Below are 24,957 nucleotides of genomic sequence, written 5' to 3'. Positions count from 1 at the left end.
AATGGTTTATGGATAGAGTGTTGTCTTGGTTAGCCTGTTTATCATTAACTCCCCGCCACTTCCTCTGTCTTTAGTTAAAATTTTTGACTTTTCAAAGGCACATGGGTCTTTTTCTTGGGAAGAAAATCTTCCAAAAATATCTGTTGATTTGAATTGAGACCAATTGTGGTGATCAATTTGCCTGAACTGGGCCTAATCCAAAAAATCATTTTTAGCAACTGGCTTGTTTGGATTAAATCAACATTTATTGGTAATTGATTTTTAGTCAGTGAATTTAATCCTTGCTAATTGGTCTACAAGGATCTGTGCTTCCAAAACCGCCTGGGCTGATTTTTGTCTCCTGAAACAAAGCCCAAAACTCCTGTTTCTGATATGGGCTAATTTTGATCGGGCCTGCGTGTATAATTTAGGCCCAAACAACTACGTTGGCGAAAGGACCTAAATGTTACCAAGCAGGGAAAAAGATGAAAAAAAAAAACCCATAAAAGAAGGATAAACAAACCCATGGTGGAAACGCTGCGTTTTGGGGTGTAATCCAGATGGGGATAAGCGGCATAACGACAAACTCCGTTAGCAGTTTATCAGCTCAAGAAAACTTGGAGTTTCATTTTGCCGCGCCTGAAAATGGCGACCATATCCATAAGCTTCTGTCCGTACGCTATGGCTCGCCCCAGGGTCCCACAAACTCGCAAACCTCCGGTGAAGAAGCAGACAGTACGGAGCCCTAACCCTAACCCTAGCCATAAGCTGAAGGCTCGAACTGGCGCCAAACAGTTGTCATCCATCGGAGTCGAAGCCACCACCTACACTTGCTTGCCTCCCAGAGAGGACTTCTCCCCCCCTTCTTTGGATTCGTCGTCGTTTGAGTTCTCATCCGAAGTCAAGCTCTCCGAATCAAATGTTGCGCTTAAAGTTGAGAAGGAGATTGATAATTTAAGCAGTGAAGAGGAGGAGGAAGAAGAAGAAGAAGAAGAAAAGGGATTAGATGGTAATTTGGGGGTGAATTATGGTCAATTTGAGGTCTTTGAGGGGACTTATGATTCTGAACTGGACGAGGAAGATGATGATAGCGATATTGAGGGGTTTAGTGATGACGAATTGGAAAGTGTTTATCAAAAGGACGACGGTGAATTGCTAGGGTTTAAGGAGGGCGAAACTGTGAACTTATCCGATAATGAGGGCAAATTGGAGGAAGGGGAAGTGAAGGAGAAGGGAGTACCAGCAGTAATGCGGTGTTTCGACCGCGCAAAAATCTTCGCGAAGGCAGGGGATGGAGGGAACGGCGTCGTCGCAATGCGGCGTGAAAAGTTCGTGCCTTTGGGAGGTCCGTCAGGCGGTGACGGTGGGCGAGGAGGTAATGTGTATATGGAGGTAGATGGTTCGATGAATTCACTTCTGCCATTTCGAAACAGCGTTCATTTTCGGGCAGGGAGAGGTGATCATGGAAGAGGGCAGTCCCAGAATGGGGCTAAGGGAGAGGACGTCGTGATTAAAGTAGCTCCTGGGACTGTTGTTCGAGAGGCTGGGAAGGAGGAGGTGCTTCTGGAGTTATTGCATCCCGGGCAGCGTGCATTGTTGTTGCCGGGAGGAAGAGGCGGGAGAGGGAACGCTTCGTTTAAGTCGGGGACGAATAAGGTGCCAAGGATTGCTGAGAATGGTGCAGAGGGTCCTGAAATGTGAGTTCAGCTCTTTTGGTTCTCTAATCAACCGAATTGCATTGCTTTAAGTTTGTGCTTCTTGTTGTTATCATTAATGTTGTTTGGCTCTTACATTGTGATTTTTGATAGTTGGAATTGTTCTGTTAGCATGTAGTCATTCAAAAGTAGAACAATGGTGAAAAACTGGTGAATTATTTGAGACATTATTCTGGCAGTAAATGTTGATATGCACCAAGCGTTTAAACAAACTGATAGTGTGACCCAAATATTGGTGTAAGTAGAAGTTAGGTGCATTTCCAGGATATCTCTACTCATGTTAGTGTAAAGGAGGTTCTCTTGTAGACGTGTAGTGTTTCTCTTTGTTCTACTTGCAGGTTTTGAGTTTGAAAAATAGGCAATCATTAGCTGGTATCAAACAGTTGGGGTTAGCTTAGTTAAATTCAGTCTTAGAATTGGTAGAGGCTGTCTGATATCTTACAATAATTGGCCTCTCCTTGCTCCCAGCCATGTCAAAATTAGAGATACTTGCTATCTTTGTGTTATCATTTTCACTACTTGAACAGTATGAATGAAATGATGGTATTATTGATCAGGTGGTTGGAGCTGGAGCTAAAGCTAGTTGCAGATATTGGAATAGTGGGCGCCCCAAATGCAGGGAAAAGCACACTTTTGAGTGTGATAAGTGCTGCTCAGCCAACAATAGCAAATTACCCCTTCACAACTTTACTTCCTAATCTGGGTGTGGTTTCTTTTGACTATGATTCTACAATGGTAGTAGCAGATCTGCCAGGTTTACTTGAAGGAGCACACCGGGGTTTTGGTTTGGGACATGAGTTTCTACGGCACACTGAGAGGTGTTCTGCCCTGGTATAAGCTGTGACCATCATCTCCCAAGTTATTGAAAACTTAGTTACAAATTTTTTTTATGCTCAGGGTTGAAAACAAGTTGATTATTTTTATCATCTTACTGTCTTTACCTTATCTTAATGTCCGAGCCCGTGGAAACACAATAAGTATTGTCTTTCAACTAACATATATGGTGTTTTTTCTTGTCATTTTTGTCAATTTCGTGTATTATATATTGGGTCCGTCCTTCCTATTTTACAATAGGTACAAAATTCGGAAGACTAAATTTTGGAATTTTAAGTCTACTTCTCTCTCTGGCTAGGGAAAACAAAAGAACTCCATATTTATTCTCTAATTACTATTTTAAATTTTGTTATTTATTTTGATTTTGTTATTTACGTTTTATTTAATTCTTTATCATCACCATCATTATTATTTGCCTCATTAACAATGTTGTATATTGATATGAACTTCATCTTTCTGGAAATCTCAGATACATGTTGTTGATGGCTCATCACAACAGCCAGAATTTGAGTTTGATGCAGTCCGTCTAGAGTTGGAACTGTTTAGTCCTGAAATTGCTGAAAAGCCTTATGTTGTTGCTTTCAATAAAATGGACCTTCCAGATGCATATGAAAACTGGCCATCGTTCAAAGAAAGTTTAGAAGCTCGTGGGATTGAAGTTTTTTGCATGAGTGCAGTGAAAAGAGAGGGAACTCATGAAGTGTCCTCTGCTGCTTACCAGCTTCTACGAGAAAATAAAATAGCCGAGGACAAGTTAGCAGGTCAAAGTTTTTTTATTTAAAATTTCTTATTTTAAATAAATTATATCTACATTCCCCTAAGAATTTCTGACAATTTTTAGACATACATCTATTCTTTTTCTGGTTTCGTTTTATAGGATAGATAAGTTTTAACTCCATATGTTATTTTGTCACTGTGTTGACAAGTCTCCTTTGAAGTACAGAAGATCCGGTCAATTTAAATCACGTAGCTGAGATGGTGCAGAAGCAGCAAACTGCTTCTATTAATGAGTTTGACATCACTCATGACAGCACTACCAATACTTGGCATGTTGTGGGATCTGGGTTGCAACGGTTTGTTCAGATGACAAATTGGCGGTAGGTTAACAAATCTTTATCGTCGCCTCCATGTTTTTCCATCTTATGCTTTCTTCACTTCATAAGTCTGACCTGTTATGATATCGCATTTGAACAATTAAGAAAAGCTTTAGCTTCTAAATGCACATTGACAGTATGCAATGAAGATGCATTATTATGCATATAATTCTTTTGATTCTCGTGACAGATAAAAGTCTTTTCATTTTGTTGCCTCTCTCTTAGTGAAAGAATAGAGTAGGGTAAGGGATTGATCAGTGGTGTGAGGCGGACAATCTCACTAGTAAATAGAGTGAAGCAGTATCCACCTCTGCTTTTGATGTAGTTTGGTAGAAAATATCTAATGAATACGGATTGATGAATTGATGCAGACCAATTTAGCCACTCTATCACTGAGAGTTTTCTTCTTTTCTTTTTTTTTTCCTCTCAATTTTGGGTTTACTTTTCTGGGTGGGACATTCCCTGTTTTTAGTTGTTTTCTGTGCGCAATTCAATTCATGATGTTAAATTCTTGTCTCTTTAATTGGTCTCTTCAATTGCTTTGTGTTGATATAGTACTCCAAGTAAAGGATTTTCCTGGACCTGAATAGCTTATTAATTGTTTCAATACATTTTTGTTTTTCATAATTTTTTATTTATTTAAAAAATCTTGTGCATACAATGCCTTTAACATGGCTCTAAATTGCACCATTGTTTTAGTATCGTTGGGTTTTATTTTTATCTCACCCACACATTTTGTCTCATCAATTTACTGCTATAATCTGCAGTCAGTCACATCTTACATCATTGAAAGTTCTCCAAATTGATTACAATGCCAATGCCTCATTGTATCTGTTTTGGAATAATTGACATCTTTCTTTCTGTTGGTCCAATACTCCTGACAAATTTATAATGAATGTGTTCGAACAGATATGTGGATTCTGGGAGAAGATTCCAACATGTTCTGGAGGCTTGTGGTGTGAACAAGTCTCTTATAAAACTTGGTGTCAAGGAAGGTGACACAGTGATTGTTGGAGACGTATGTTTTTCTCTGTTGTTACTTTCTTTGTGTTATATTTTGAATCCTAAACACATGAACTCACAGCATCTCTTCTTTCCTTTTCTTCTAATATAATTAACGTCCAACGACTTTTCTCGTTTGTTTCCTCCAGATGGAAATGATATGGCATGATGCTGCAGATACTTCTGGTTTTTCAAATTTTAGGAAAGGATCCACAGAAACAACCAAGTGGCCTCAGTGGAAGTGACGACGGTGATGTGTTATTTAACTGCTAACATATGAAAGAGAAAGGTATTGTATTGATTAACGTTCAAAGTCTAGGCAGTTTCATTCATATTAGCATAGCAGGGGAAGATTTATATACATGGACATATATTAGCATTCAAAGTCTCCTCCAGCCTTATTGTGTCAATGGCTTCTCATGCGATGAACAATTTGGTGGGAGGGATGGGAGCAGGATTGAACAAACTAATTTCAAATCAATAGAATTATGAAAATAAATTAAGGGAAAAAACTCACCCATAAATTTGAAATTTAAACAATTAATAATCAAATACTCAAATTTGCATAAAATTGTGTTCGTGTGTTGAAAATATTGCTTAGTTATGATTTTGTGGTACAACATGTTTCAGGGCAACTGTGTGTGTTTTGCTTGTCCAATATAGATTCCTACATTTTCTATTTTTAGACATATACCCATCACTCTATAAATCTGTGTAAAACCCAATTTCAAATTTAAATGGCCAGTAGGATATAAAAGGTTGTAGTATTCCTATGTTTTTACATCGTTGCCACCATACTTCATATTTTATTTATAATTTATTTCAACCATTTCATTAACTACCATAATTGTAATTAATACTCCCTATTAATAGCATATCCATCACCCAATTTCTTTTGGTTGTCATTCCCTCTCATAAAACTATAATAAAATAGATTACTAGTAGTATAATTCATAAAAGGAAAAAAAAAATTATATATTAAATAAACCAGAACGTTAATCACATGTAGATTACTAATGCGTTAATGTTGAATTTAATATTTAATTTCAAATAAGTTTCTAAATTAATTCCTATATCCATTACAACCATTTGAATTTCAAATAAGTTTCTAAATTAATTCCTACATCCATTACAACCATTTGAAGATCTTTCCAAATCCAATGTGTGTCATTAGTTATTCCCCACATAACACGTTAACTTGTAAATAGGGATAGTTTTGGAATCTGAAAAATAGAATAAATCAGATTTTAAGCTAGATTAGGTAACTTACTTACTTGGATCCTAGTCATCGGGTTATATTTGAAAAAAATGGGTATTTTAAATAGAAAAATAAAGGAAAGGGTTGTAGGTGATTAAAAATGAATTTTATGGGTCTAAACTCAATTTACTTTTTTTTTTTTTAAACAAACAATATTCTAAATTACACTAATTTACACATTAATTTACCTATATTTATATGTTGTAAATTAAGTTACCAAAATATACAAGTTCAATAATGTACCTAGATGTCAAATATCAAACATCAAATTTAAATTTGATGGATGATGTGGCAATTTGACATTTACACAGTTTTACACTCCACCGATATGTCAAATAAATAATTATTGTAACAGTCAAATCATTTAAGATAAAGAAGAAGAAAAAAAAAAAAAAATGAAAGTAACAACCAACTATCTTTTAAAATTAATAAAATATTCATTTGACATCTTGCTTTTGAGATGTCAAAAATAACATCTCAACCTCTAGTATTCATTCCACATCAGCTTTGACACATCGGTTGGAGTGATGTGAGATGTTATTTCTAGTCGTTAAATGTCTATGTAGCACTTTTGACACATCGGTTGGAGATATTCTAACAAAAACAAAGGGACCAAGAATTTGAGGGAGCAAGAACACGTCTTGCCTCTTGAACAAGTAAATTTCAAATCATAACAATTATAAAATTTGACAATTTGATATAAATGAAGGGAAAACTTTATAATGAACGCAATAACTCGCTGAGCCTTTTAAACCCTTGGTGGTTGCCCCTCGTAACTCCCCACAAGCTTATAATCCCTTTCTGTGTTCGAAGTTAATTGATTATCATCAATGTCACAACCACCCATTCCATTCTCCTTCCCGGCCAATCCTCTGTGCGTTCCTCAACCGAGACTCACACAAAGGTTTTAGAGAGAGAGAGAGAGAGAGAGAGGTACACTACACTCTATATAAAGCAAGCCCCCATCCACCCACAATATTCCTGTTCATTATTTTCATATTTTGTTTCCTCTTCCTCTAGGTTTCCTAGCTACTCTCTCTCTGCCTCGCCCTTTTTTGCTTTCCTTCCCCTTCCTTGTCCAACTCTCACTCCTCAGTCACTATGGACAACGCCAACCAAGAACAGAAGAGCTCCCTCGTGCTTACCGTCATAGTCGTGCTAGGGCTAGCTTTAGGCTGTGTCTCTGCAGTGAATGGTAGTGATTATCCTTTCAACAATCCATTGCCAGGGATGTGCATTAGATTGTGGACGCTTCTAGTTATTCAATACAGTCTTCCAAAAGTTTTCACCGTTTTGGTACTAATCTTCATGTGGGTAACTTATTGGTTTCAAATGCATGCCATACTTCCATATTCCATGTGGCTTGAGATGATTCCGTTGTGTCTAATCTGTAATATCTTTTATATCATCCTTGTGGCTGTTGTGCTGCTACGGTTGGCACGCGAACGAAACCAACTCAGGGGAAACTAGGAACTAGGTATGTATTTTTTTTTCCGTTCTTTCTTAATTTGTTTTTTAAATTTATTTATGGCATTCTCAAAGGTTGTTCGTGGGTCGAAGAAGAAGAAGAAGAAGAAGTGGGTGCAAGTTCTCCAATGTTTAATGTTTATTTAGTCATTTTGTTTTGTTTTTTCTTCTTCGGATTAAACCCTATGTATATATTTTCTCTTCAATTAATGGACACAACACAAGCCGTTTGTTCTTTCTTCGCATTATGAGGCAGAGGTGGCTTCAACCTTGCTTGAACGCAGATCCATAATATAACCAACTGCGTACAACGTTTGAGGTGCTACTCTCTAGGTCTTGTCAACACAAAGATGTCCCATAACAAAGCAGACAAGGCCTCAACTTTTTATGTTTGTTTTTAGGTTTTTGACAACTTGATGCATTGTTCATATCTTCATCTCAAAACCTCAACCTTTGATCCATCAAACACAAACCTCTTGGTTATGAGATCTCATGCTTCTTGGTGATGAAAACCCCTAAATACCCATCCATATTTCTTGGGGAGAAAATTGAAGCTGCAGAAAAATCTGGACCCAATATAGCTTTATTGTTCCCCGTGCACAAGTAGAAGTAGCTGCCCAATCCAATTGTTCACAAATGTAAAACAAGACAGGGCCAAAATTGACTTGGGCCAGTTTAATGGCTAAGAAGAGGAATAAAATGAATTGAGCCCAGATTTTTTAACCCAAAGACAAGATTGGATTGCAAATTTAAAAAAAACCCGGTTGGGATCGCTAGGATGCAACCATAGAAGAAGGCTCTAGATGCATTACACCATCCAATGAACCAAGCTCATTCAATGGCGTTTCGGTCTTGTGGGCTCAAAGCCTAGAGTAATTTTTGCATGTTGCGGGTACACCACGTGTTTTATGTGGATTTATTTTATTTTTTTGTCTTATGTGTATTGGACAATATTCTCACATGTTCTATGTATATTAGATAATATTTCCACATGTTCCATGTGTATTGGAAGGTACATCATCCATGTGGTGTACCCGGAACATTAAAAAATTTATCCAAAACTTGAGAGCTAAAACTTGAATTGTTCTCCCCTTTGTAGTGTTTGGCTCCGAGACTCTCTATCTTAGTTAGAGGCATCAAACACAAACCTCTTTGGTACTCTTTTCTTATTGTGATGCCAATGCCTGGAGGCTGGATGCATCATGTCCAATCCAATGTTGAACTCCTTTGGTGGGAAGAGTGCGGCTCAAACAAACTTGCATTTGAGAGGTTGATGATCTCCACTAGCTGTGGCATGGCAGCCCAAGTTTTGTTGAACATGAAATGAGATAACCAATAGCAAACCCTCCACATTAATTCAAAATATGTTGAGCTGAACCCCTAGACTAGAGCAGATTCATTAGCAACGTGCATCATCCAGTTCCAATGGGATGAACTTACTGAGTTCATCTGGGATTGGATTGTTGAGAAAATCACAAGGCGTGAACTTGACTTGTGCTTCAAGATAGGGAATCTCCTCATCATTAATATTGCAATCAACAAAAAACTTATAATTTGTATATATAACAATTTGTTTGTCTTTGGAATGTATATATGTATGTATAACACCAAAGTGTTTGTGCCCAAATGATCGGTTTTTTATTTCCACATATATGATCTTGTCACAACTGTTAATATCATTCTATCTCTGATTTTTTTTTCTTTCCATGAAGATACAATAACAATTGAAACTGATGTGATGTATTGGACACTCACAGATCTTTCTCTTCTCCAAATTACAACAAACTTTACTGTATCAGTTTGGTTTGAGTTTGAGTTTGTTTGGGGGCTGGGGACTTGTGGAGCAACTATCGTGGTTTGTACCCCAAGGCAAAGACAAGAGGCCTTTTGGCCGTCCAATCTCAATCAGATCAGATCAGACCGTCCAGATTGAATCTTTGACCACTTCTAGTAGGGTCTTACTCTTTAGATTCGCTTTCACTGTTCTCTGTAGAAACTTCTGAACCTGCTTCATTCCCAACCAACCTCGTATCTCATATCTCCCTCTCCCATTTTTGCTTTACAAGGAGGGCTGTTGGGTTTTTTCCGTGATTTACGTAGTTTTTACATGTGTACGAAGATCTTTGTTCATCTATGCCACGTCACCGTGACATCAGCGACATGCCTGAGAGCTCAACACGCATGCACTTTGTTTGAATGGATGATTGATGATGATGATGATGATAGTGGTGGTGGGTGTTACAGTCCTACTGCATTGCATGTTTACAGTGTCCGAGGGCAACAGTGTCCACGTGTCCCGGAGTGGTTGGCCTTAACATCTCAAATAGTAATTTGTACTACCATACTAGGACTAGCTTTGGTATTTTTAATTTGACATAGAAGGCAGGGAATTTAGGCAATCATTATCCAACAACTTTTTAGATAATTTATGGTTAGTGTAAATTCTTATTTACATGGTAAGTGGATCGTGTTTTTCTGTCACTTAGAACATGTTAATTTTAATTTCACTTGTTTAACTAATTGTGTCGAAATTAAAGTATTTATGTTTGAAATTAATAACTTGTCATATTAAAGTGTTTGTGTTATATATGAATACGTGTCAAGTGATGTCATTTATTCAAATTTGTATTAAAGTGTTTGTGTTATACATGAATACGTGTCAAGTGGTGTAATGTTATTTTCAGACTTGTCAAGTAATGTCATGTTATTTTCAATTCAAGTCAAATTATCGCTGCGTGTATTCAAAGTTGCCACCACTTAGATTCAATTTGTTAACTTTATTTATCACCTAGTGAGTTTGAGTGCATCTTATATATACTTTCACACTTTTGATGAGATAATAGATTTCAGACTATCATCTTCTTTTTACTTAAATGGCATGCATGCTTAATTAGTTACTTACAATAGAAATAATGAATCAAAATATTAGGAATAGAGGAGAGAAGGGCTGAGTATGAAATCAACTCATTCCTCCTAATTATTCTAATTTATGGGTTTTCAGGTATTAGACTATAAATTTTAATATAAAACTAATATAATTATTGATTCCTTATGTTATGAGTTAGTAAACGTGAGGAAATAAGTAATCAAAATAATTCAAATATTCATGTATTAATAACATAGAGAAAATCGTGAATTACAATAATTGTGTATTTACTAATCAAGAATTGGAATTCTCATGAGAAATTGAATTCCACATATGGAGGATTCATATGTTCACTTCATATCAAGGAATTAAAAAGTAAGTGGAGCCCACACAAAATTAGGGAATTGGATGAATTCAATTATTGGATGGGAGGTGGTATTCTAATTCTTGTATAATTAACCTATTAGGAATCCATATTTTTTACCCATTATATTCCCACACTGTTTTAAAATTTTAAAATTTGACATTTACTTTAACATAACTATAAGAACATTTTAGTAATTAGTACTACTCCTACCCCAATTCTATATAGTTTAGTAAACAACTTCAATAAGAATTTGGAATCTAACGCTCATCAATCCATATGGTTTAGTAAATAACTTGAATAGGAATCCAAAATCTAATTCTCTTCATTCTAACTCCTCCTCAATTCAATTACAGATTTGTAACACATGCCATAATTTCAATACTTGTTCTGCCATGCCATTGTGTAAATAAGCTCCAGTTATGGGGACCAAAGACACAGCTGTCACCAAGGCCATGAAAGTATGGATTTGCCAGACAGAGAGACCAGTCTTGGTTGCATGATGAATTGATGATAAACAAACAATTAGAGCAACAAAGCAGTGGTCTGCCACCTTGGGATTATATCAGAAAGCAATCACACAAGCCGCATCCCGCAATGCCAAAACAAAAACATTATGTTAATTTGCTCAGAAAAATATATGGTTTATTAATTTGCAGCTTACTTAGTGGAAGGACACGAGCGTGTTGCATTTTACTAGAAAGTAGAAAGTAGCTGAACCACAAAAGGCTAAAATCTAACATGGGATTTGGACACATTTTGAATCAAAAGTGCACACAAATTTTCTTCAATATAAAGACCACTAATCTCCAAAAACTTCAAAACTCTCTCTCTCTCTCTCTCTCTCTCTCTCTCTGGTGTCAAAGTCCTAAGTCCTAAGTCATAACAAGGGAAAGACACATCCATCTTTTTCCCTAAATCCCGGGCGAACCTTTAACACTAAATAAAAAGTGTGTGTGCCTGTTTTGGGGAGTGTGCAAAATTCCCATTTGACCCAAAACCAGACCCATGTCAAAGAAAAAAACTGGGAACAAGGGATTGGACAAATTGTCACAGTGAGACAGAGGAGGAGGCCCTCAGGTCAGGCCCCTACCCCATCTCTTATATTATTGTTTTTGGTCAATATTAATACAAAATTACAACTTCAAGCTCATCCATTTTAAGCAAAATCTAATAAGTGCTTTGTCAAGTTGCTGTGCTCCATCATCCTTTCCAACTAGCTTAACACTTTTTCTCAGATGGGGCTTGACTAAAGACTAACCTTTCTTCTCATCTGGTGTTGAAGTCATAAATAAATATAAAAACCCTTCACTTTCTATTGAATTTATTCAGATGGGGTTTAATGAAATTATGGAACAATCCTATCTTATTGGGTTTTCTTAGTGGAGGAGTCAAGGGTCATAGATTCCAATTGAATCCATCTCATTCTGGAAAGAAACAATTTTTTTTTGGAAAACAAAACAACAACAAAACTTTGATAAATTTTAGTCATTTCATTGTTTATCCTTGTAAGTTGTAACCCATCTCTATGTTTTGTTCAACTGTTTGAAAATATACCTTTTTTTTTTTCCTCATGGTTCATATCTGTTAGGTCCATTAGATTTAGACAATCACAAATAGACCATGACAGTGACCAGTTGCAAAGCATTGCAACATTTTGGAAATGCTAAATGAACTTGAAAGCAGGTTGACCCATTTGCTGTTATGATTAGTTTATGTCATTCCCAATGCTGTTTAGGCAATGTGAGGTTTAATCAAAGGGATTAAATAGTGCTTTTCAATATTGGAAGTGCCTAATTAATTAATGGATAATGCTTCCCTCCAAATGGGTTTATTATTATGCATGCCCCACTTATAGCTTTTGTTTGGGCAGTTTTAATCCCCCCTTTGCTTTGCAAGAGTTTTTTGTTTTGTTTTAAGCTTTTGATTTCCTTTTGACTAAAAGTCGCTTTTCTGATTACTTTGAGGGTCATGTCTCCATCAAAATTTGCTATATACTTGAAAATATGTTAATTAAGAGGGTTCATTGTGAAGTAACTTGTAGTAAAAATGGAATGTTCACTATCTGTTTGCTGCATATATATATATATATTAGTCCTTTGTCTCCAAATTTACCATCATTTTATGTCTGCATCTGTTTATCATCACTTTATATCCCTAGCTTACCATTACACAGCCACGGCCGGTCGTGGCTAGGCAAACCGTGGCCTTAGTCTCTTTTTCGTATGGTTACTATTTTCTATTTATATAAATTGAATATTTTTATAGTTCTTATACCCTCAGAGAATGCCAGAAGTTAAATTATGCATATGTCATATGGTTACTATTTCTACTGCTACTAAAAAATATATATAAATCCTACATATGAGGCATATATAGACCAGCAAAACAAAACAAGCATAAAACTTTGAGGCAATGGGCCCTTATGAGGGAGCCTATTGTTTTTGTACTCTGATGTGGGGTTGTTTCCGTGATGCAGACCAAAAAAACAAGCTCAATAGAATATGCTGGCTCTTTGATAATTTTGATTTTAGTTGATAAAATCTTAACTGCTCCGTTTGAAAATCGTGAAGCAGACAAGAAGTTACAAGAATTTGGTTGCAGAAAATGCGGATTTACATGTGAATATTAGAGATAAATTTTTGTTGGTACATCATGAATTCAAAATTTGTTTTTAAAGACTTTCTGTAGGAGGAGTAGGTACTCAAAAAACCACGCAGCTGTTTTGATCATTTTTCTTGTTTTTATATGTACATGAATTGATCCCCAAGTTTTGATGGGGGTTTTATCTACCAGTCATCTTCTTGGTCCTCAAACTTTGACATTAATTTCAACTTGGGTTGTTCTGAAACTTTAAGTATTTTTAATAATATTAAATGGTTCATGGAGCTTTCAAGCATAAAGTTTACTACTTGTCAAATTTTTTCACATAGATTAGACCTTAGCTCCACACGTGAGTGGATCATATTAAGATTCAAAACCAACAAAACTCTCTCTCACCAAATCCCAATAGTTACATAGACATGATGCAATAATTACCTCATTAGTTTAAAACTGCAATTTTGAAGGGTTGAAATTTAGTGTAGATGATAAATTATTAGGGTGTTGTTGGAAATTGGAAGAAAGTGACTGTAGCTAGAAAATGAAAAAACTGCAGACCAGCTAGTAGATCTCCATTTGGAGTTTTTGTTTTGACAAGTACTGCTGGGAATCTCCTACATTTTTCACGTACAAGTGCTAGCCTGTTATTATTTTCCAGCTGAAGAGCTCTGGGATTAAATAGAAATGAGAAAAGGAAAGATTTTTAAAATAGTAGGTGGAAAAGGGAAGAATGGTCTTCCACAGAATGACATCTGCAATGTCCTTTTCCTTGCTCTTGCCTGCTCTCTCTCTCTCTCTCTCTCTCATGATTATATATCAGTCTTTAAAAGCCTTCCTACAACTTCCACATTTCTTCACCATTCAAAAACCAAAACCAAAACCCAGCTCATTCATCCAACCGCATTTTTGGCTTTGCTTCTCTAGAAGTAGCACATTTTCTCTAGTGCTTCTTTCTACTTGTAACTCTACCGTGCCAATGTCCACCTCCAAAACCTCAGATAAACCCTTTAAAGCTTATGAGCAGGGCCAGGCACAGATGGGTTTTGCTTCTGTGCTTCAGAGGAGCACACCTCCCTCTCAGTCTGGTGAGAGAAGGGGCCGAAGAAAGCAAGCAGAGCCAGGGAGGTTTCTTGGGGTGAGGAGAAGGCCTTGGGGAAGATATGCTGCTGAAATTCGAGACCCTAGCACTAAAGAAAGGCACTGGCTTGGCACATTTGACACTGCTCAAGAAGCAGCTCTGGCTTATGACAGAGCTGCTCTGTCCATGAAAGGCTCACAAGCAAGAACCAACTTCATTTATTCTGACAACACCACTTTTCACTCTCTCCTAACACCCTTTGATCTCCAAACCCTTTTACCACAACAATCGCAGTTTTTCTCAGCTGCCAAACAACAACCCACCAATCACAACAGTCCACCTCGTCAGTCTGGCATTTTTCAGAATGATCAAACTCAAAACCCCAATATCAGGTCCAATAACATTAACACATGTGGAGCTGAAACCTCTCATGGTTCATCTGCACATGATGGGGATGATGATGGTTTCTTTTTCTCCAATGGTTCTAATTCTAACTCAGGCTACTTGGCCTGCATAGTTCCTGACAACTGCTTGAGGCCTCCTTCTGAATCTGATCATCATGCCACTAATCACAGAAGCTCCAAAACCAGTGACTTTAATATTGATCAAGATTGTAGCTTTGCAAACACTAACTCCATTGAAACCAAATCACATTGTCTAGATGTTATGAATGTGCAAGCTGCATTAATGGCTTCTAACACTAACCCTCCTGGAGATCAGCTTCCTAGCTTTGATGGATTCAGCCATGGATTCTGGGACAACCAGCAGCCAATATGGGAGTTGCATTCAAGAGAGCTGTCTGCAGCCATGGTGGACAATCCATTCATGATTGAAGATGGATGCATGGGAGGAGGAGGTTTGTATCCGATCGTCGAAAATTCTAGTTTTGGCTTAATACCTCAGGCAACTACTTCTTCTTCTTCATTCTCTTGCTCTCCATCAGTTCCTCCTTTTGGTGATGTAGTCTTTGAGTTTGGCCAGTCACTCTTTTGATTAACTTTTGGTCGGTGCATCCATGGATTATCAAGTGAATTTAATTTATGTGCATGCACTCTTTTTTGTGTCTTGGGTTTTTTTTTCCCTTCTTGCAACTCTTTCTTTCATTGTAACTACTCTAAAAAACCTCCATTGGAGCCATTTGAGGAGGAGATTTAGATCAATGTTTACTATGGCTCTTACAAGTTTTAATGGAAATTGTTTGAAAGAAATCTAGTACTACTTTATGAAGTCTTTGTCACATATATCTTTTGCACCCATTTCATAATACTGCCTATAGCTTAGCTCTTTATGGGGTCGGCATATATAATAGATGCATTATGTGTCTACCTTTACGGCTATTTGCCTCACCTTTTACTGACAACGTAGCCTGAAAACAATAGATGCATGCAACTTATAATTTAGATGCACAAACACAGATGGACCACTAATTGCAAAAGTATTAGTGCTTTGCAATAACGCTTCTCTTTATTTACTTTCTGTTTGGTCCATAGTTTTGGTTCAATTAATGATGGGGTAAAATATGTAGGACCAAAGTTAAGGAAGTGTCTTATAGTTTGAGTAGTTAAAAATATGTACTTCTGCACTCGAGATCCCTTTTACTCTAATTTCATTTTGTATTTTAAAAAAAAACTTTATACTATTTAAGAACTTTGGAAGATTAAGGAGACCAGGGTGACTAAAGAAGTTATGCTCCTAAATTTATGCAAGTAAAAGGGGAACACAAGGCTTCTGAACATGTTGGAGGTTCTTCTACACTTGAAGATTAAAGTAGGATAAGCACTTCATTTCAGTGTTATTTTTTGTCCCTTTGTCTTTCTTTTTAAGGATGCCTTGAGCACTACTAGTTTGCAAAGCAATGAGATCCATTAATTTTGCCAACATAGTTCATTGCCTTCAAACCTGGATTCATCTTGTCTTCTTGTCGGTCATGCCATGAAATAAATCAGACTACGGAAAATGTGACTGAATAGCACATATATGGCGGGAAGAGGTTGTGACTTCAGTTTCTTTTCCGTAACTTGATAGGTAATAAAGTTATTATGGGCAATGTAATAGTGTGAATTTTGTTGGAAGGGAGAAAAGACATCACAAGAAAATTGGAAATAATGGGTATTATTGGAAATTCCAGCATAAACCCTATAATATATTTTCCTTGGGAATATCTTCTTCTCCAACATATGGTACTTGGGCAAATCTTTGGGAGGGGTGAAGATATGACCAAAGCCATAAAGTTCCTAAACTACCGCACATCCCATCAATTTCAATTCCACTCCATGCTTAGGATGGAAAGAAATTAAAAGGCAGGAGTTGTACCCTTCAATGGCAGAAAAACTTTTGTCAACATTGTTTTGTTATTCTTAGCCAATCACTGACTGTCACGTGAAACATTGTTTTACTATTCTTAGCCAATCACTGACTGTCACGTGAAAAATTTATCACGCATGGCATGCCGTGATTGGCTTTCACACAAGTGTTTCTCGTTCAATGGATCAAGTTTTGCATACAATGGTTTTTAATATTTTTGAAAAAATAAATAAAATGGATGAAAAAAATTTCCAATTGCCCAAAAAGGTTCATCTTCAAGCCATGGTGCCATATATCATCACACTGGAATGATTTGGCATGTATACAATACAAGCAATCTACAGGAAAGTAAGAGATATCAAGGAAGAGAGAGATTATTACACAGTCGAGAGTGGTATTTTCATATATTTTGTATTTCATAATAAATATATGAATAACATGGCCAAGCATTTCAATTGACTGACACAAAATAACTACGTATCTGATCCCACATAAAAGTAAGCATTGTGATATGCCTCCTTGGGTCTTTAGTTTACTTCTCTTTCTCAAAATAGACCTTGGACAAAAAGTGGGGGAACAAGCATTCAAATTTCAAAGTTTAAGTGAAAGCTTGTTCCCCAATTTAAAAGAAAATTCAGAAAGGATAGACATGAATTACACACGGTCAATCTAAAAGCGAGAACACCGTGGAACTAATCTTTTCGTTCTGGAAAAGGCCGCAAATGAACATAACACACTCCAAAATTGGAGAGCTGGACACAGATTTGCCTAACGGAACTGCAAATTCTTTCACGGTTATTGAAGAGAAAAGTGGAAGACTATATGGGGTTTGCTAAACTTTTGGAGCTTGGCCATGGCTTATTCAAGATAAAAGGGGAGGCCATATAAAGATGATATAGACACAAAGATGAACATGACTGATGTATGCTAAGCCAGTGAGATATGAAGCCTCTATTGGAGGACTTGAAAAAAGGAAAAAATGATGCTTTGGGAGAAAGTTGATCAAAAAGGAAGAATGAAAAATTGCTTGGCATTGCTTAGCTTGGACTATGAGACTCTGTACTGCTGCCACTGCTAGTTGAAGGGCCAGAACCCTGAGCAGACTGTTGAACACCCAAATGGGTAATACCACCCTTAGAAACAGTTGAACCAACTGATCCACTAGAAGTGCTCAGTGATGAAGACATTCTGGCTGAAACTAAGTCCTTTCCAGAGCCTGAATTAAGCTCAGGCCGCAATTCTGTGGATGAGGATGAGGATGATGGGGCTAGCGTACCAATTGATGATCCCACTGGGTACGGTGCAACTGGCATATCAGCAAGAGAAGACGCTGATGGGCTGTAACTGAGTGTTCCCATTGGATGGTCGAATTTGCATGCAGGCCCAAACTTGCATACTCCTCGTTGTGCATAGTGAGTGCAAAGTGGTGCACCCTGATTATCACATAGAATTTCAAATTCACAGCAGAAAAACGAGCAAGTAAGAGAGACAGAGAGAGAGAGAGAGAGAAGTGCATAAATGACCAAGAAAGCATTCACAGTACAAGAAAGCACAAAAAAGAATATTGAACATAAATATAATGCTAAGAAAGACGGCCAGCAGATTGAGTTAAAAATGCAGAGGACAAGCAGATTTTACAGCCAATATCACCAAGAAGCAACCAAGAAAAGAGTGACTTAAATGGAAGGAAAAGTAAAGAAGACGCAAAAGACTGGAAAAAATAACCCTGAGAAAGTGATGCTCCCTAAAGTGGACCCTAGGTCCAAACAATCATCATCATCCAGATAGCCCTAACTTACACATTTTTCCAACAAAATAACAAACCATCTATCAAGCGGCAAAGATTATGTTTCAGCGCATATTTCCCACATATATTAAGTGCTGCTGTGTAAAAAATATTCTTCCACTGGTAAATATATCTAGATGTTTTCCTTGGGGAATTCCAACAGTTTCTCTAGTTTCAAGTTGGAACCATCTACAATTTTCCAAAGAAACCTAACAGTCCATATATCACATATATTTTCACGAAGCACATGAAGATGACGAAACCTGAACAAGCTAGAAGAATAAAACATTCCTGAATAAGAGAGAGAGGCAGAGAGAGAGTTTGAAAGATCATTCACTAGTAAATTACAGTTTTAAGTAAGAACACATTGATGGTTCATGCCCTAGTAAAAGCCTACATGGGATTTGTAAGGGCGGCTCACCGGGCGCGAAGGAAGACCACTGGGGTTGAGGGCAACAGTTGTTTTTGGTCCAACAACTTCTGGTGGGTGATGATATCTACATGAGGACCCAAATTTACAATCCCCTGTTCTCATGTAATACTGACATTCTGGTTGACCAGGTCTTTCAGGAAATAAGTGCTCCTTCTGGCTGGTGGTTGGAAGACCAAGAGAAGAAGGTAAAGGTATAGGCTGATACATTCCTGTATATGCAGCTGCTGAAGGAGATAGTTGACTCATCCCATAAAGTGTTCCAGAACCAACACCAGGTTGAGTAGTAGGAGAGGGCAATGCGCTTGCAGGTGCCTGCATCATATGGCTAACAGCTTAATGGAAATCCATGCAATTTAAAAGATAATGGAGCAGCAAATGTTTCTTACCTGATATGGACTCCAACCTGGAAAAGGAATTGTGCCAGGGGAAAGCAGGACTTGACCATAGGGGCTTTGAACATATGAACCCGGTAGCAAAGGAGGCCTTGCAAATACTACTCCATATTGTTGCGATGAAACAGATGGAGATTGCACAGTTTGATACAATGGTGCAGCAGGTACAGGTGAAACTTGAGGGGCTGGTGATGGCACTGGAAGTGGTATGCCAGCTGGCTGTGGATGATGGAATTTACAAGTTGCACCAAACTTACACTGTCCAGTTTTCACATAGTAGGAACACTCTCTTTCACCCTGTTTTATTTGCAACATGATGGCAATATTTTATCTCACAGTCATGAAATGGGATTTACAATATGACCAAAAAAAATAATAATTGAAGAATTGAAGTTAAAATTTAAGAAATACAGACCTGTCGTAATGGGTATCCATAATAATTTAGAGATACAGGGCTACTAGAGCTTCCACCCTGCTTAGGATGGTGGTACTTACAAGAAGCGCCAAATTTGCAAGTCCCTGTCCTCATATAGTACTGCCATCAAAGAATCACAGCACAATCAAACAAAGGGGATTCACAAACTTTCAAGGATTATCCAACAGATAAAGCATGTAATCATCTTTAGATGACGGTCCTCCGTCCAGAATGGATACGAATGGAAGCTGAATATGTGATCTTCCAGAACTAAGCAGATGTATACCACTCCATGGTAGCATTTTGAGCTAAACCCCTATTTTCAGAACCAATTAGAAAAACCAAGTGAAGTACCTGGCACACAGGCTGGCCCGCTCGCTCTGGGTACTCCAATCCTCCAGGTCTCGCAGCTCCTGTAACCTGAGAGATATACATCTTTCAACCTTAACTAGTAAACAGGTAATAATATCAACACCAACCATATAGATCTTAACAAATATACCCAGAAAAAGAGAAATTACAACTTTCTCCACAATGACTTAAATTCAATGAATTCAGAACAATCCCATCAACGAAATTGCTTAAAAATCATAAAATTCATCATCAAATCTGCATACAAAACCACAATACCAATACTAAAAGACAAGATCAAACCAAATTGGACCCAGAAAACCAAATGATCACAGTGGCAATCAATCAAAACCATCCAAATAAGCCCCAAATTCAACCCATTGAAGTAGTAAAAAAGGGCAATTCAATAAAATTACCGCACTACGATCACGAGGATGATTGTACCGACACCGGGAGCCGTACCCACAAATCCCAGTCCTCAAGTAGTAACTACAATCGGTCTCGTTGGGTCGTTCAGGGTACGATTCCCCGGGTCCGAGCCCCAACTGCCACATGGTCTCTGCATTTTGGCAAACACGAAAAGATCAAACCCAATTGCGAAACCGGCCACATTCGCTCCAAACCCACCAAATCGCAATCCCCAAAACCCGAAATTCGATCGAAATTGAAATGAAATTGAAATGCAGAGTGGTTTTGGACAGAGAAAGCTCTCACCTTCCAGGCCTGTTTCCGGTCCCGGAACAGTCCACTCGGGCGACGGATCGGACTGTGACCCTTCTGTGGTCCGACCGTACCGCTCCATTGTACGGTCACACTGAATCACTTGGATTCTTCACTAAACAATCTTGATGCTTCCACAATCTCTCTCTCTCTCTCTCTCTCTCTCCTCCTTCAAGGAATGAGATTGTGAGAGAGGTTGTGATCAAATGGGGTTATCAAAGAGAGGAAAATATGAAAAGGGTTTGGATTTTCAGGGCTCCTCTCTCTCTCTCTCTCTTCTCTCTCACACATACACACAAAACACTGTGTATGTCCCTCTCTCTGTTTTGGTTTTGGTTTGGTTTTGGATTTCTCTCTCTACTATCAGTTTTGAAAGCGTTTTTTGGTTTTGATCTCTTACTTTTCTCCTCTTCCTTAACTTCGAGAGGTTCTTTTTTATTTATTTATTTATATTTAATTATTTAATTTATTTTATTATGGGTCTCCCTTAGTTCGTTGGTTTATATACGCGCCAAACCTAAAACAAAATTACCCACCATTATTTCTTTTTCCCTTTTTTTAAAATATAAAATAAAATATCTTTATCTTATATAATAAACCAAAAATCCAAAAAAAAAAAACAAACAGACAAACAAATAAACAAATAAACAAAACAAACTGTGTGAGTTTAGCCATGCCAGAAAGAAGAGGGGGTGGTGGCGATGATATGAGAAATGACGGAATTGCCCCTTCATTTTAAGCATGTGACTAAAATAGGTCCATGCAGTGTGGGAATATGACGCAGACACAGAGAGACAGAGTTGTCCTTTTGCCAATAAGATTTTATTACAGTCTACGCTGCAGACAGTTAATGATGTGATTAAACTAATCCTCTGCAAACAAAGTACAATGCAAAGGTAACAAAATAAAAATAATAATAATTAAGGTTGTGAATGTTAATGTTAGGAGGACAGATGCTCATGCTGTCTGGCCAACGTGGCACTGGTAAGAAGGATCCAAACCTTAAATTTGGTTAAAACTAAAAGGAAGTTTACAAAGCCCAAACACTAGTACAATTGAGTGGGAGCTGAGGCTTTGTTCCCACCTCCACCACCACTCTCCTCTAAGTCAATAATTCTTTCTTCTTTCTACTTTTTTTTTTTTCAAAGAAAAAAGGCAACAAAACCTTCACAAATTAAAAATCTGGCATGTCATATGTCTGATAGCAATTCACATTTATGCAAAACTTGTTAGTGTGGTATATAACTTTAAATCAGTTTTAATTTCCGTGTAATACACTAAATTCAATATTTTAAGGACATTCATTGTGGTTGTCTTCAAAATTTCAAATCAATCAGGTATCTTAAAAATGACGATGAGGTAAAACGACAAATTTGCTTTATTGCTATGACGTCCACCTAAAATGAACAATCCAACTTTGCACGTTGTACTACAACTTAACACGTTTTATCTCGTTACGCAACACCACTCAGATTATTAGCGTGAACCACTTACAACGGTGACACTCTCCATTTGTCTTGTTTATATGCTTTTTTAAAAGTAATGAAAGAAGCTTTTAAGAGAGTGCTGACAACATTCTTCTTGGATTTTACCATATTGACATCATATTCATGTTTATACACTTTTCAAAAGAAGTGAAACATAACATGCCCTAACTCGTTACGCAACACCACTTAAATCATTAGCGTGGACCACAAGCAGCATTGACACTATTTGTATGTCTTGTTTATACACTCTCTAAAAGAACTCAAAGAAACTTTTAAGAGAGTGCTAACAACATTCTTCTTAAATTTTACCATATTGACATCATGTCCATGTTTATACACTCTTTAACATAAGTTGAAGAAAATCTCTTTAAAAGGAGTGAAATATGCACCCTTTAAAAGAAGTGAAATAAGCTTTTTAAGAGAGCGATGTCAATATTCTCCTTAAATTTCATAATATCGACATCATATTCATGTTTATATGTTCTTTAAAAAAAGTAAAATGCGCTCATTTCAAAAGAAGCAAAAGCAACTTTTAAGTGCACTTAAAACATTCTCCTCGAATTTCATCGTATTGACATCATATCCATGTTAATTTTTTATTTGGAAAATGTATTAAAGAAAAATCCCTATAATTTGGATTACACCACAAATTATTTGATCTTCACATGTAAATATCGTTCTTTATTGTTTGTCGAACTAAACATTATGCACGTCAAAATTGCAAAAGTTTTGTAGGATCCAATCATAAGTCGACACGCATGTCACTGCAATCTTCACACGGGTTAAAAGCATTGTGTGTGAGTGAGACGCGGTTACTCGGATGAGATCGACGGGCGAGATCTGTTGCGGTGAAGTGGACGGCTGGGATGCGAGTGACGTCAGCGTGTGTTTGAAGTGGTGATGCTCGGAGTAGGTGGGGCGGGGTTCATAAATGCATAATTATTCAGTACAGCAGGTAAAACCTGTGACCGGTTGCACCCGGTTGGCGCAAAGGATGATTGGGGCTGAAGGAACCGGATGGGGCGGTGATCAGGGTGGAAAGTGGGGTAGTTTTGACTTGGACAAGAGTTGGCCACAAGTGGCACTTTTTAAGATTTGGTGCAATGGCTCTGATTTGGACTGTAGCAGTCGTATCTTATCAAACCAAATGTCGGCGAGCAGCTCTGTGTCATATTCTTTTTTCATTTTTTTTAATTTTATATTTTTTTCCCTAAATTCTAAATATTTTTGTGGGCCCAAGGCTTTCTGTGATTTTGTGGTGGGCTTTATTGATCCATGAATTTGCTTTTTTTGTTTTTGTTTTTATGGATACTGGGCTGACACAATTCTCTAGCATCCATAAATAGGTTTCAATTTCGGACCAAAAATGGAAAAAGGGTTTCTTTTTGTTGCCACAGCTGGTTGGTTGGTTTTTGGCAGGGTGAGGGTTGCTTTCTTTTTTCTTTTCTTTTTTGGATGCAGAAAAACATCAAAAGTTAGATCCCCTTAATGCCATACATATCCGAATACACACCAACAGGAAAATTATAAAACCAAATGCATGAATTGGTGTAAAAAGTGTCATCTTTTCGCTAATTGATCCGCTATTTATATTTGCCTCCCTATAAACGAGACGAATGGAAACTTAAGAAAACTTGCACAATAATTGACATATCTCTTCTGTTCTAAATGTTATCTCTCTTAAAACTTGCACAATAGAAGTTTTAAGGGAATTTCGGTTATTGCTAAACTAAAATTTCAGTCTTTGTTGTATTCTAAAAGTGGGTTGTCTAAGAACTGTTAGCAAACTCATTAATGAGTAGGGGACAAATATCACTTTAAGAAAAACGTATTAACGTGACTCAAAGTCAAATTTTCTGTTTACTCTAAATCCAATTTCTAACCTCTTCTGCAACAGTCTTCAGACTCCATGGTAATTGTGCCTTTGGGGAAATGATTTGGATAAGTGTCTTGGAATCACCTCAATGTCTATTCTGGATAGCTTCAGCCTGTTTGCCCAAATTAAAGCATGTTTAAGAGCAGTTGCCTCAGCTTGTAAATTGCAGGTTGCTTTCTATTCAATGCCAACATTCTACACTCATTTTTCTTCTTTGTTGAAATTTTTATTGTATTTTCCTCTGGTCTTTAAATTTTAAAAATGCACACATAAGCTATAGATTATCGTAGTTTTGGTTAAATTATTTAACATTGTTGATGCTAAAAACTGATAAGACACTTTTGGGCTCAACTTAGTAAATAAGTACAGAGTGAATAGTGCTCTAGACATAATAGTGTCTGAATTGCCGAATGTCGCAATTACCTCGTTTTGGGGACTTGTGCCCTTATTTATAGACTTTGGGAAACATGCATTTTGAGTAAAATTTCGATATGGGACTGTGAGCATTGCTTGAAGAGGTGCCAGGTGTAACTGTGAGAAATTCCTAATGAAGTGCGTCTTTTGCTATGATCGGCAGTCTATGGTGCCGAAGGCTCCCATCCTACCAATGGTCCTTCATGGGGTGCGACTGATTCCCGGTTTTAGCAAGTCCTCCTCGTGGGTCCTTTATTCCATGTGTCGTCTTATTATTGACCGGTCAAATATGGTATAGACAAACATAACATTACTGTGATAAAACAAGTAGGGCATGATCACTTCTTTAGAAATATAATATGATGATAGCATATTCTAAGAGCATCCGCAACGATTTGTTAGGGACTATCATATTCAAATTGCAATTCTCTGATAATATATTTTTTTGTTTGCCAAAACTTGGACAGTAAGTTACATTTGTAGGAAGAACCATACAAATACTATTTAGAACATGAATGCAT

General features: G+C 37.2%; 3 protein-coding genes across 7 annotated transcripts; 2 read left to right on the top strand and 1 right to left on the bottom strand.

Annotated features, from left to right (window-relative positions):
* The first annotated feature begins 577 nt into the window (after positions 1-577).
* Positions 578-7,584, top strand: EMB269 (GTP1/OBG family protein). Of its 4 annotated transcripts, XR_016123508.1 has the most exons (8): positions 578-1,676; positions 2,252-2,525; positions 2,998-3,289; positions 3,472-3,625; positions 4,532-4,640; positions 4,774-4,913; positions 7,343-7,359; positions 7,425-7,584. XR_016123508.1 is itself a non-coding variant. In XM_089044350.1 (7 exons), exons 1-6 carry the CDS (start codon positions 625-627, stop codon positions 4,867-4,869), a joined length of 1,977 nt encoding a protein of 658 aa, XP_088900476.1. In that variant the 5' UTR covers positions 578-624; the 3' UTR covers positions 4,870-4,913; positions 7,425-7,584. The 4 variants fall into 4 exon arrangements, 3 of the variants coding, with proteins under 3 accessions (XP_088900476.1, XP_088900477.1, XP_088900475.1); XM_089044350.1 differs by lacking the exon at positions 7,343-7,359; XM_089044351.1 differs by having other exon boundaries at positions 7,343-7,584.
* A 6,499-nt stretch (positions 7,585-14,083) lies between these two features.
* On the top strand, positions 14,084-15,251 carry PUCHI (Integrase-type DNA-binding superfamily protein). The gene has a single exon (XM_008224936.2). It carries the CDS (start codon positions 14,157-14,159, stop codon positions 15,249-15,251), a length of 1,095 nt encoding a protein of 364 aa, XP_008223158.1. The 5' UTR covers positions 14,084-14,156.
* A 1,650-nt stretch (positions 15,252-16,901) lies between these two features.
* Positions 16,902-21,069, bottom strand: LOC103322946 (Zinc finger C-x8-C-x5-C-x3-H type family protein). Of its 2 annotated transcripts, none has more exons than XM_008224904.3 (7): positions 20,654-21,069; positions 20,356-20,498; positions 19,943-20,008; positions 19,589-19,708; positions 19,168-19,470; positions 18,770-19,093; positions 16,902-17,995 (listed from the first exon to the last, which is right to left on the bottom strand). In XM_008224904.3, the coding sequence occupies exons 1-7, from the start codon at positions 20,739-20,741 to the stop codon at positions 17,600-17,602; spliced, it is 1,440 nt and encodes a 479-aa protein (XP_008223126.2). In that variant the 5' UTR covers positions 20,742-21,069; the 3' UTR covers positions 16,902-17,599. The 2 variants fall into 2 exon arrangements, with proteins under 2 accessions (XP_008223126.2, XP_088902048.1); XM_089045922.1 differs by having other exon boundaries at positions 18,746-19,093; positions 20,654-21,067.
* Positions 21,070-24,957: the final 3,888 nt, after the last annotated feature.

The sequence above is a fragment of the Prunus mume genome, linkage group LG2 (assembly GCF_029339155.1).
Source record: "Prunus mume cultivar Tortuosa linkage group LG2, ASM2933915v1, whole genome shotgun sequence".
Lineage (NCBI taxonomy): Eukaryota > Viridiplantae > Streptophyta > Magnoliopsida > Rosales > Rosaceae > Prunus > Prunus mume.
Note: the sequence above shows the minus strand (reverse complement) of the source record. Positions and strands in the feature narration are given on the sequence as shown.

What these genes read in the sequence shown, in the direction of transcription:
- LOC103322946 (XM_089045922.1), bottom strand. Translation starts at nt 20,741, where the DNA reads ATGGAGCGGTACGGTCGGACCACAGAAGGGTCACAGTCCGATCCGTCG. An exon ending in CGGGCCAGCCTGTGTGCCAG is followed by an intron (nt 19,709 to 19,942) that starts GTACTTCACTTG and finishes CTTTGATGGCAG; the next exon opens with TACTATATGAGGACAGGGAC. An exon ending in ATGGATACCCATTACGACAG is followed by an intron (nt 19,471 to 19,588) that starts GTCTGTATTTCT and finishes CAAATAAAACAG; the next exon opens with GGTGAAAGAGAGTGTTCCTA.
- PUCHI (XM_008224936.2), top strand. Translation starts at nt 14,157, where the DNA reads ATGTCCACCTCCAAAACCTCAGATAAACCCTTTAAAGCTTATGAGCAG.
- EMB269 (XM_089044350.1), top strand. Translation starts at nt 625, where the DNA reads ATGGCGACCATATCCATAAGCTTCTGTCCGTACGCTATGGCTCGCCCC. An exon ending in GGTGCAGAGGGTCCTGAAAT is followed by an intron (nt 1,677 to 2,251) that starts GTGAGTTCAGCT and finishes ATTATTGATCAG; the next exon opens with GTGGTTGGAGCTGGAGCTAA. An exon ending in ACACAGTGATTGTTGGAGAC is followed by an intron (nt 4,641 to 4,773) that starts GTATGTTTTTCT and finishes TGTTTCCTCCAG; the next exon opens with ATGGAAATGATATGGCATGA.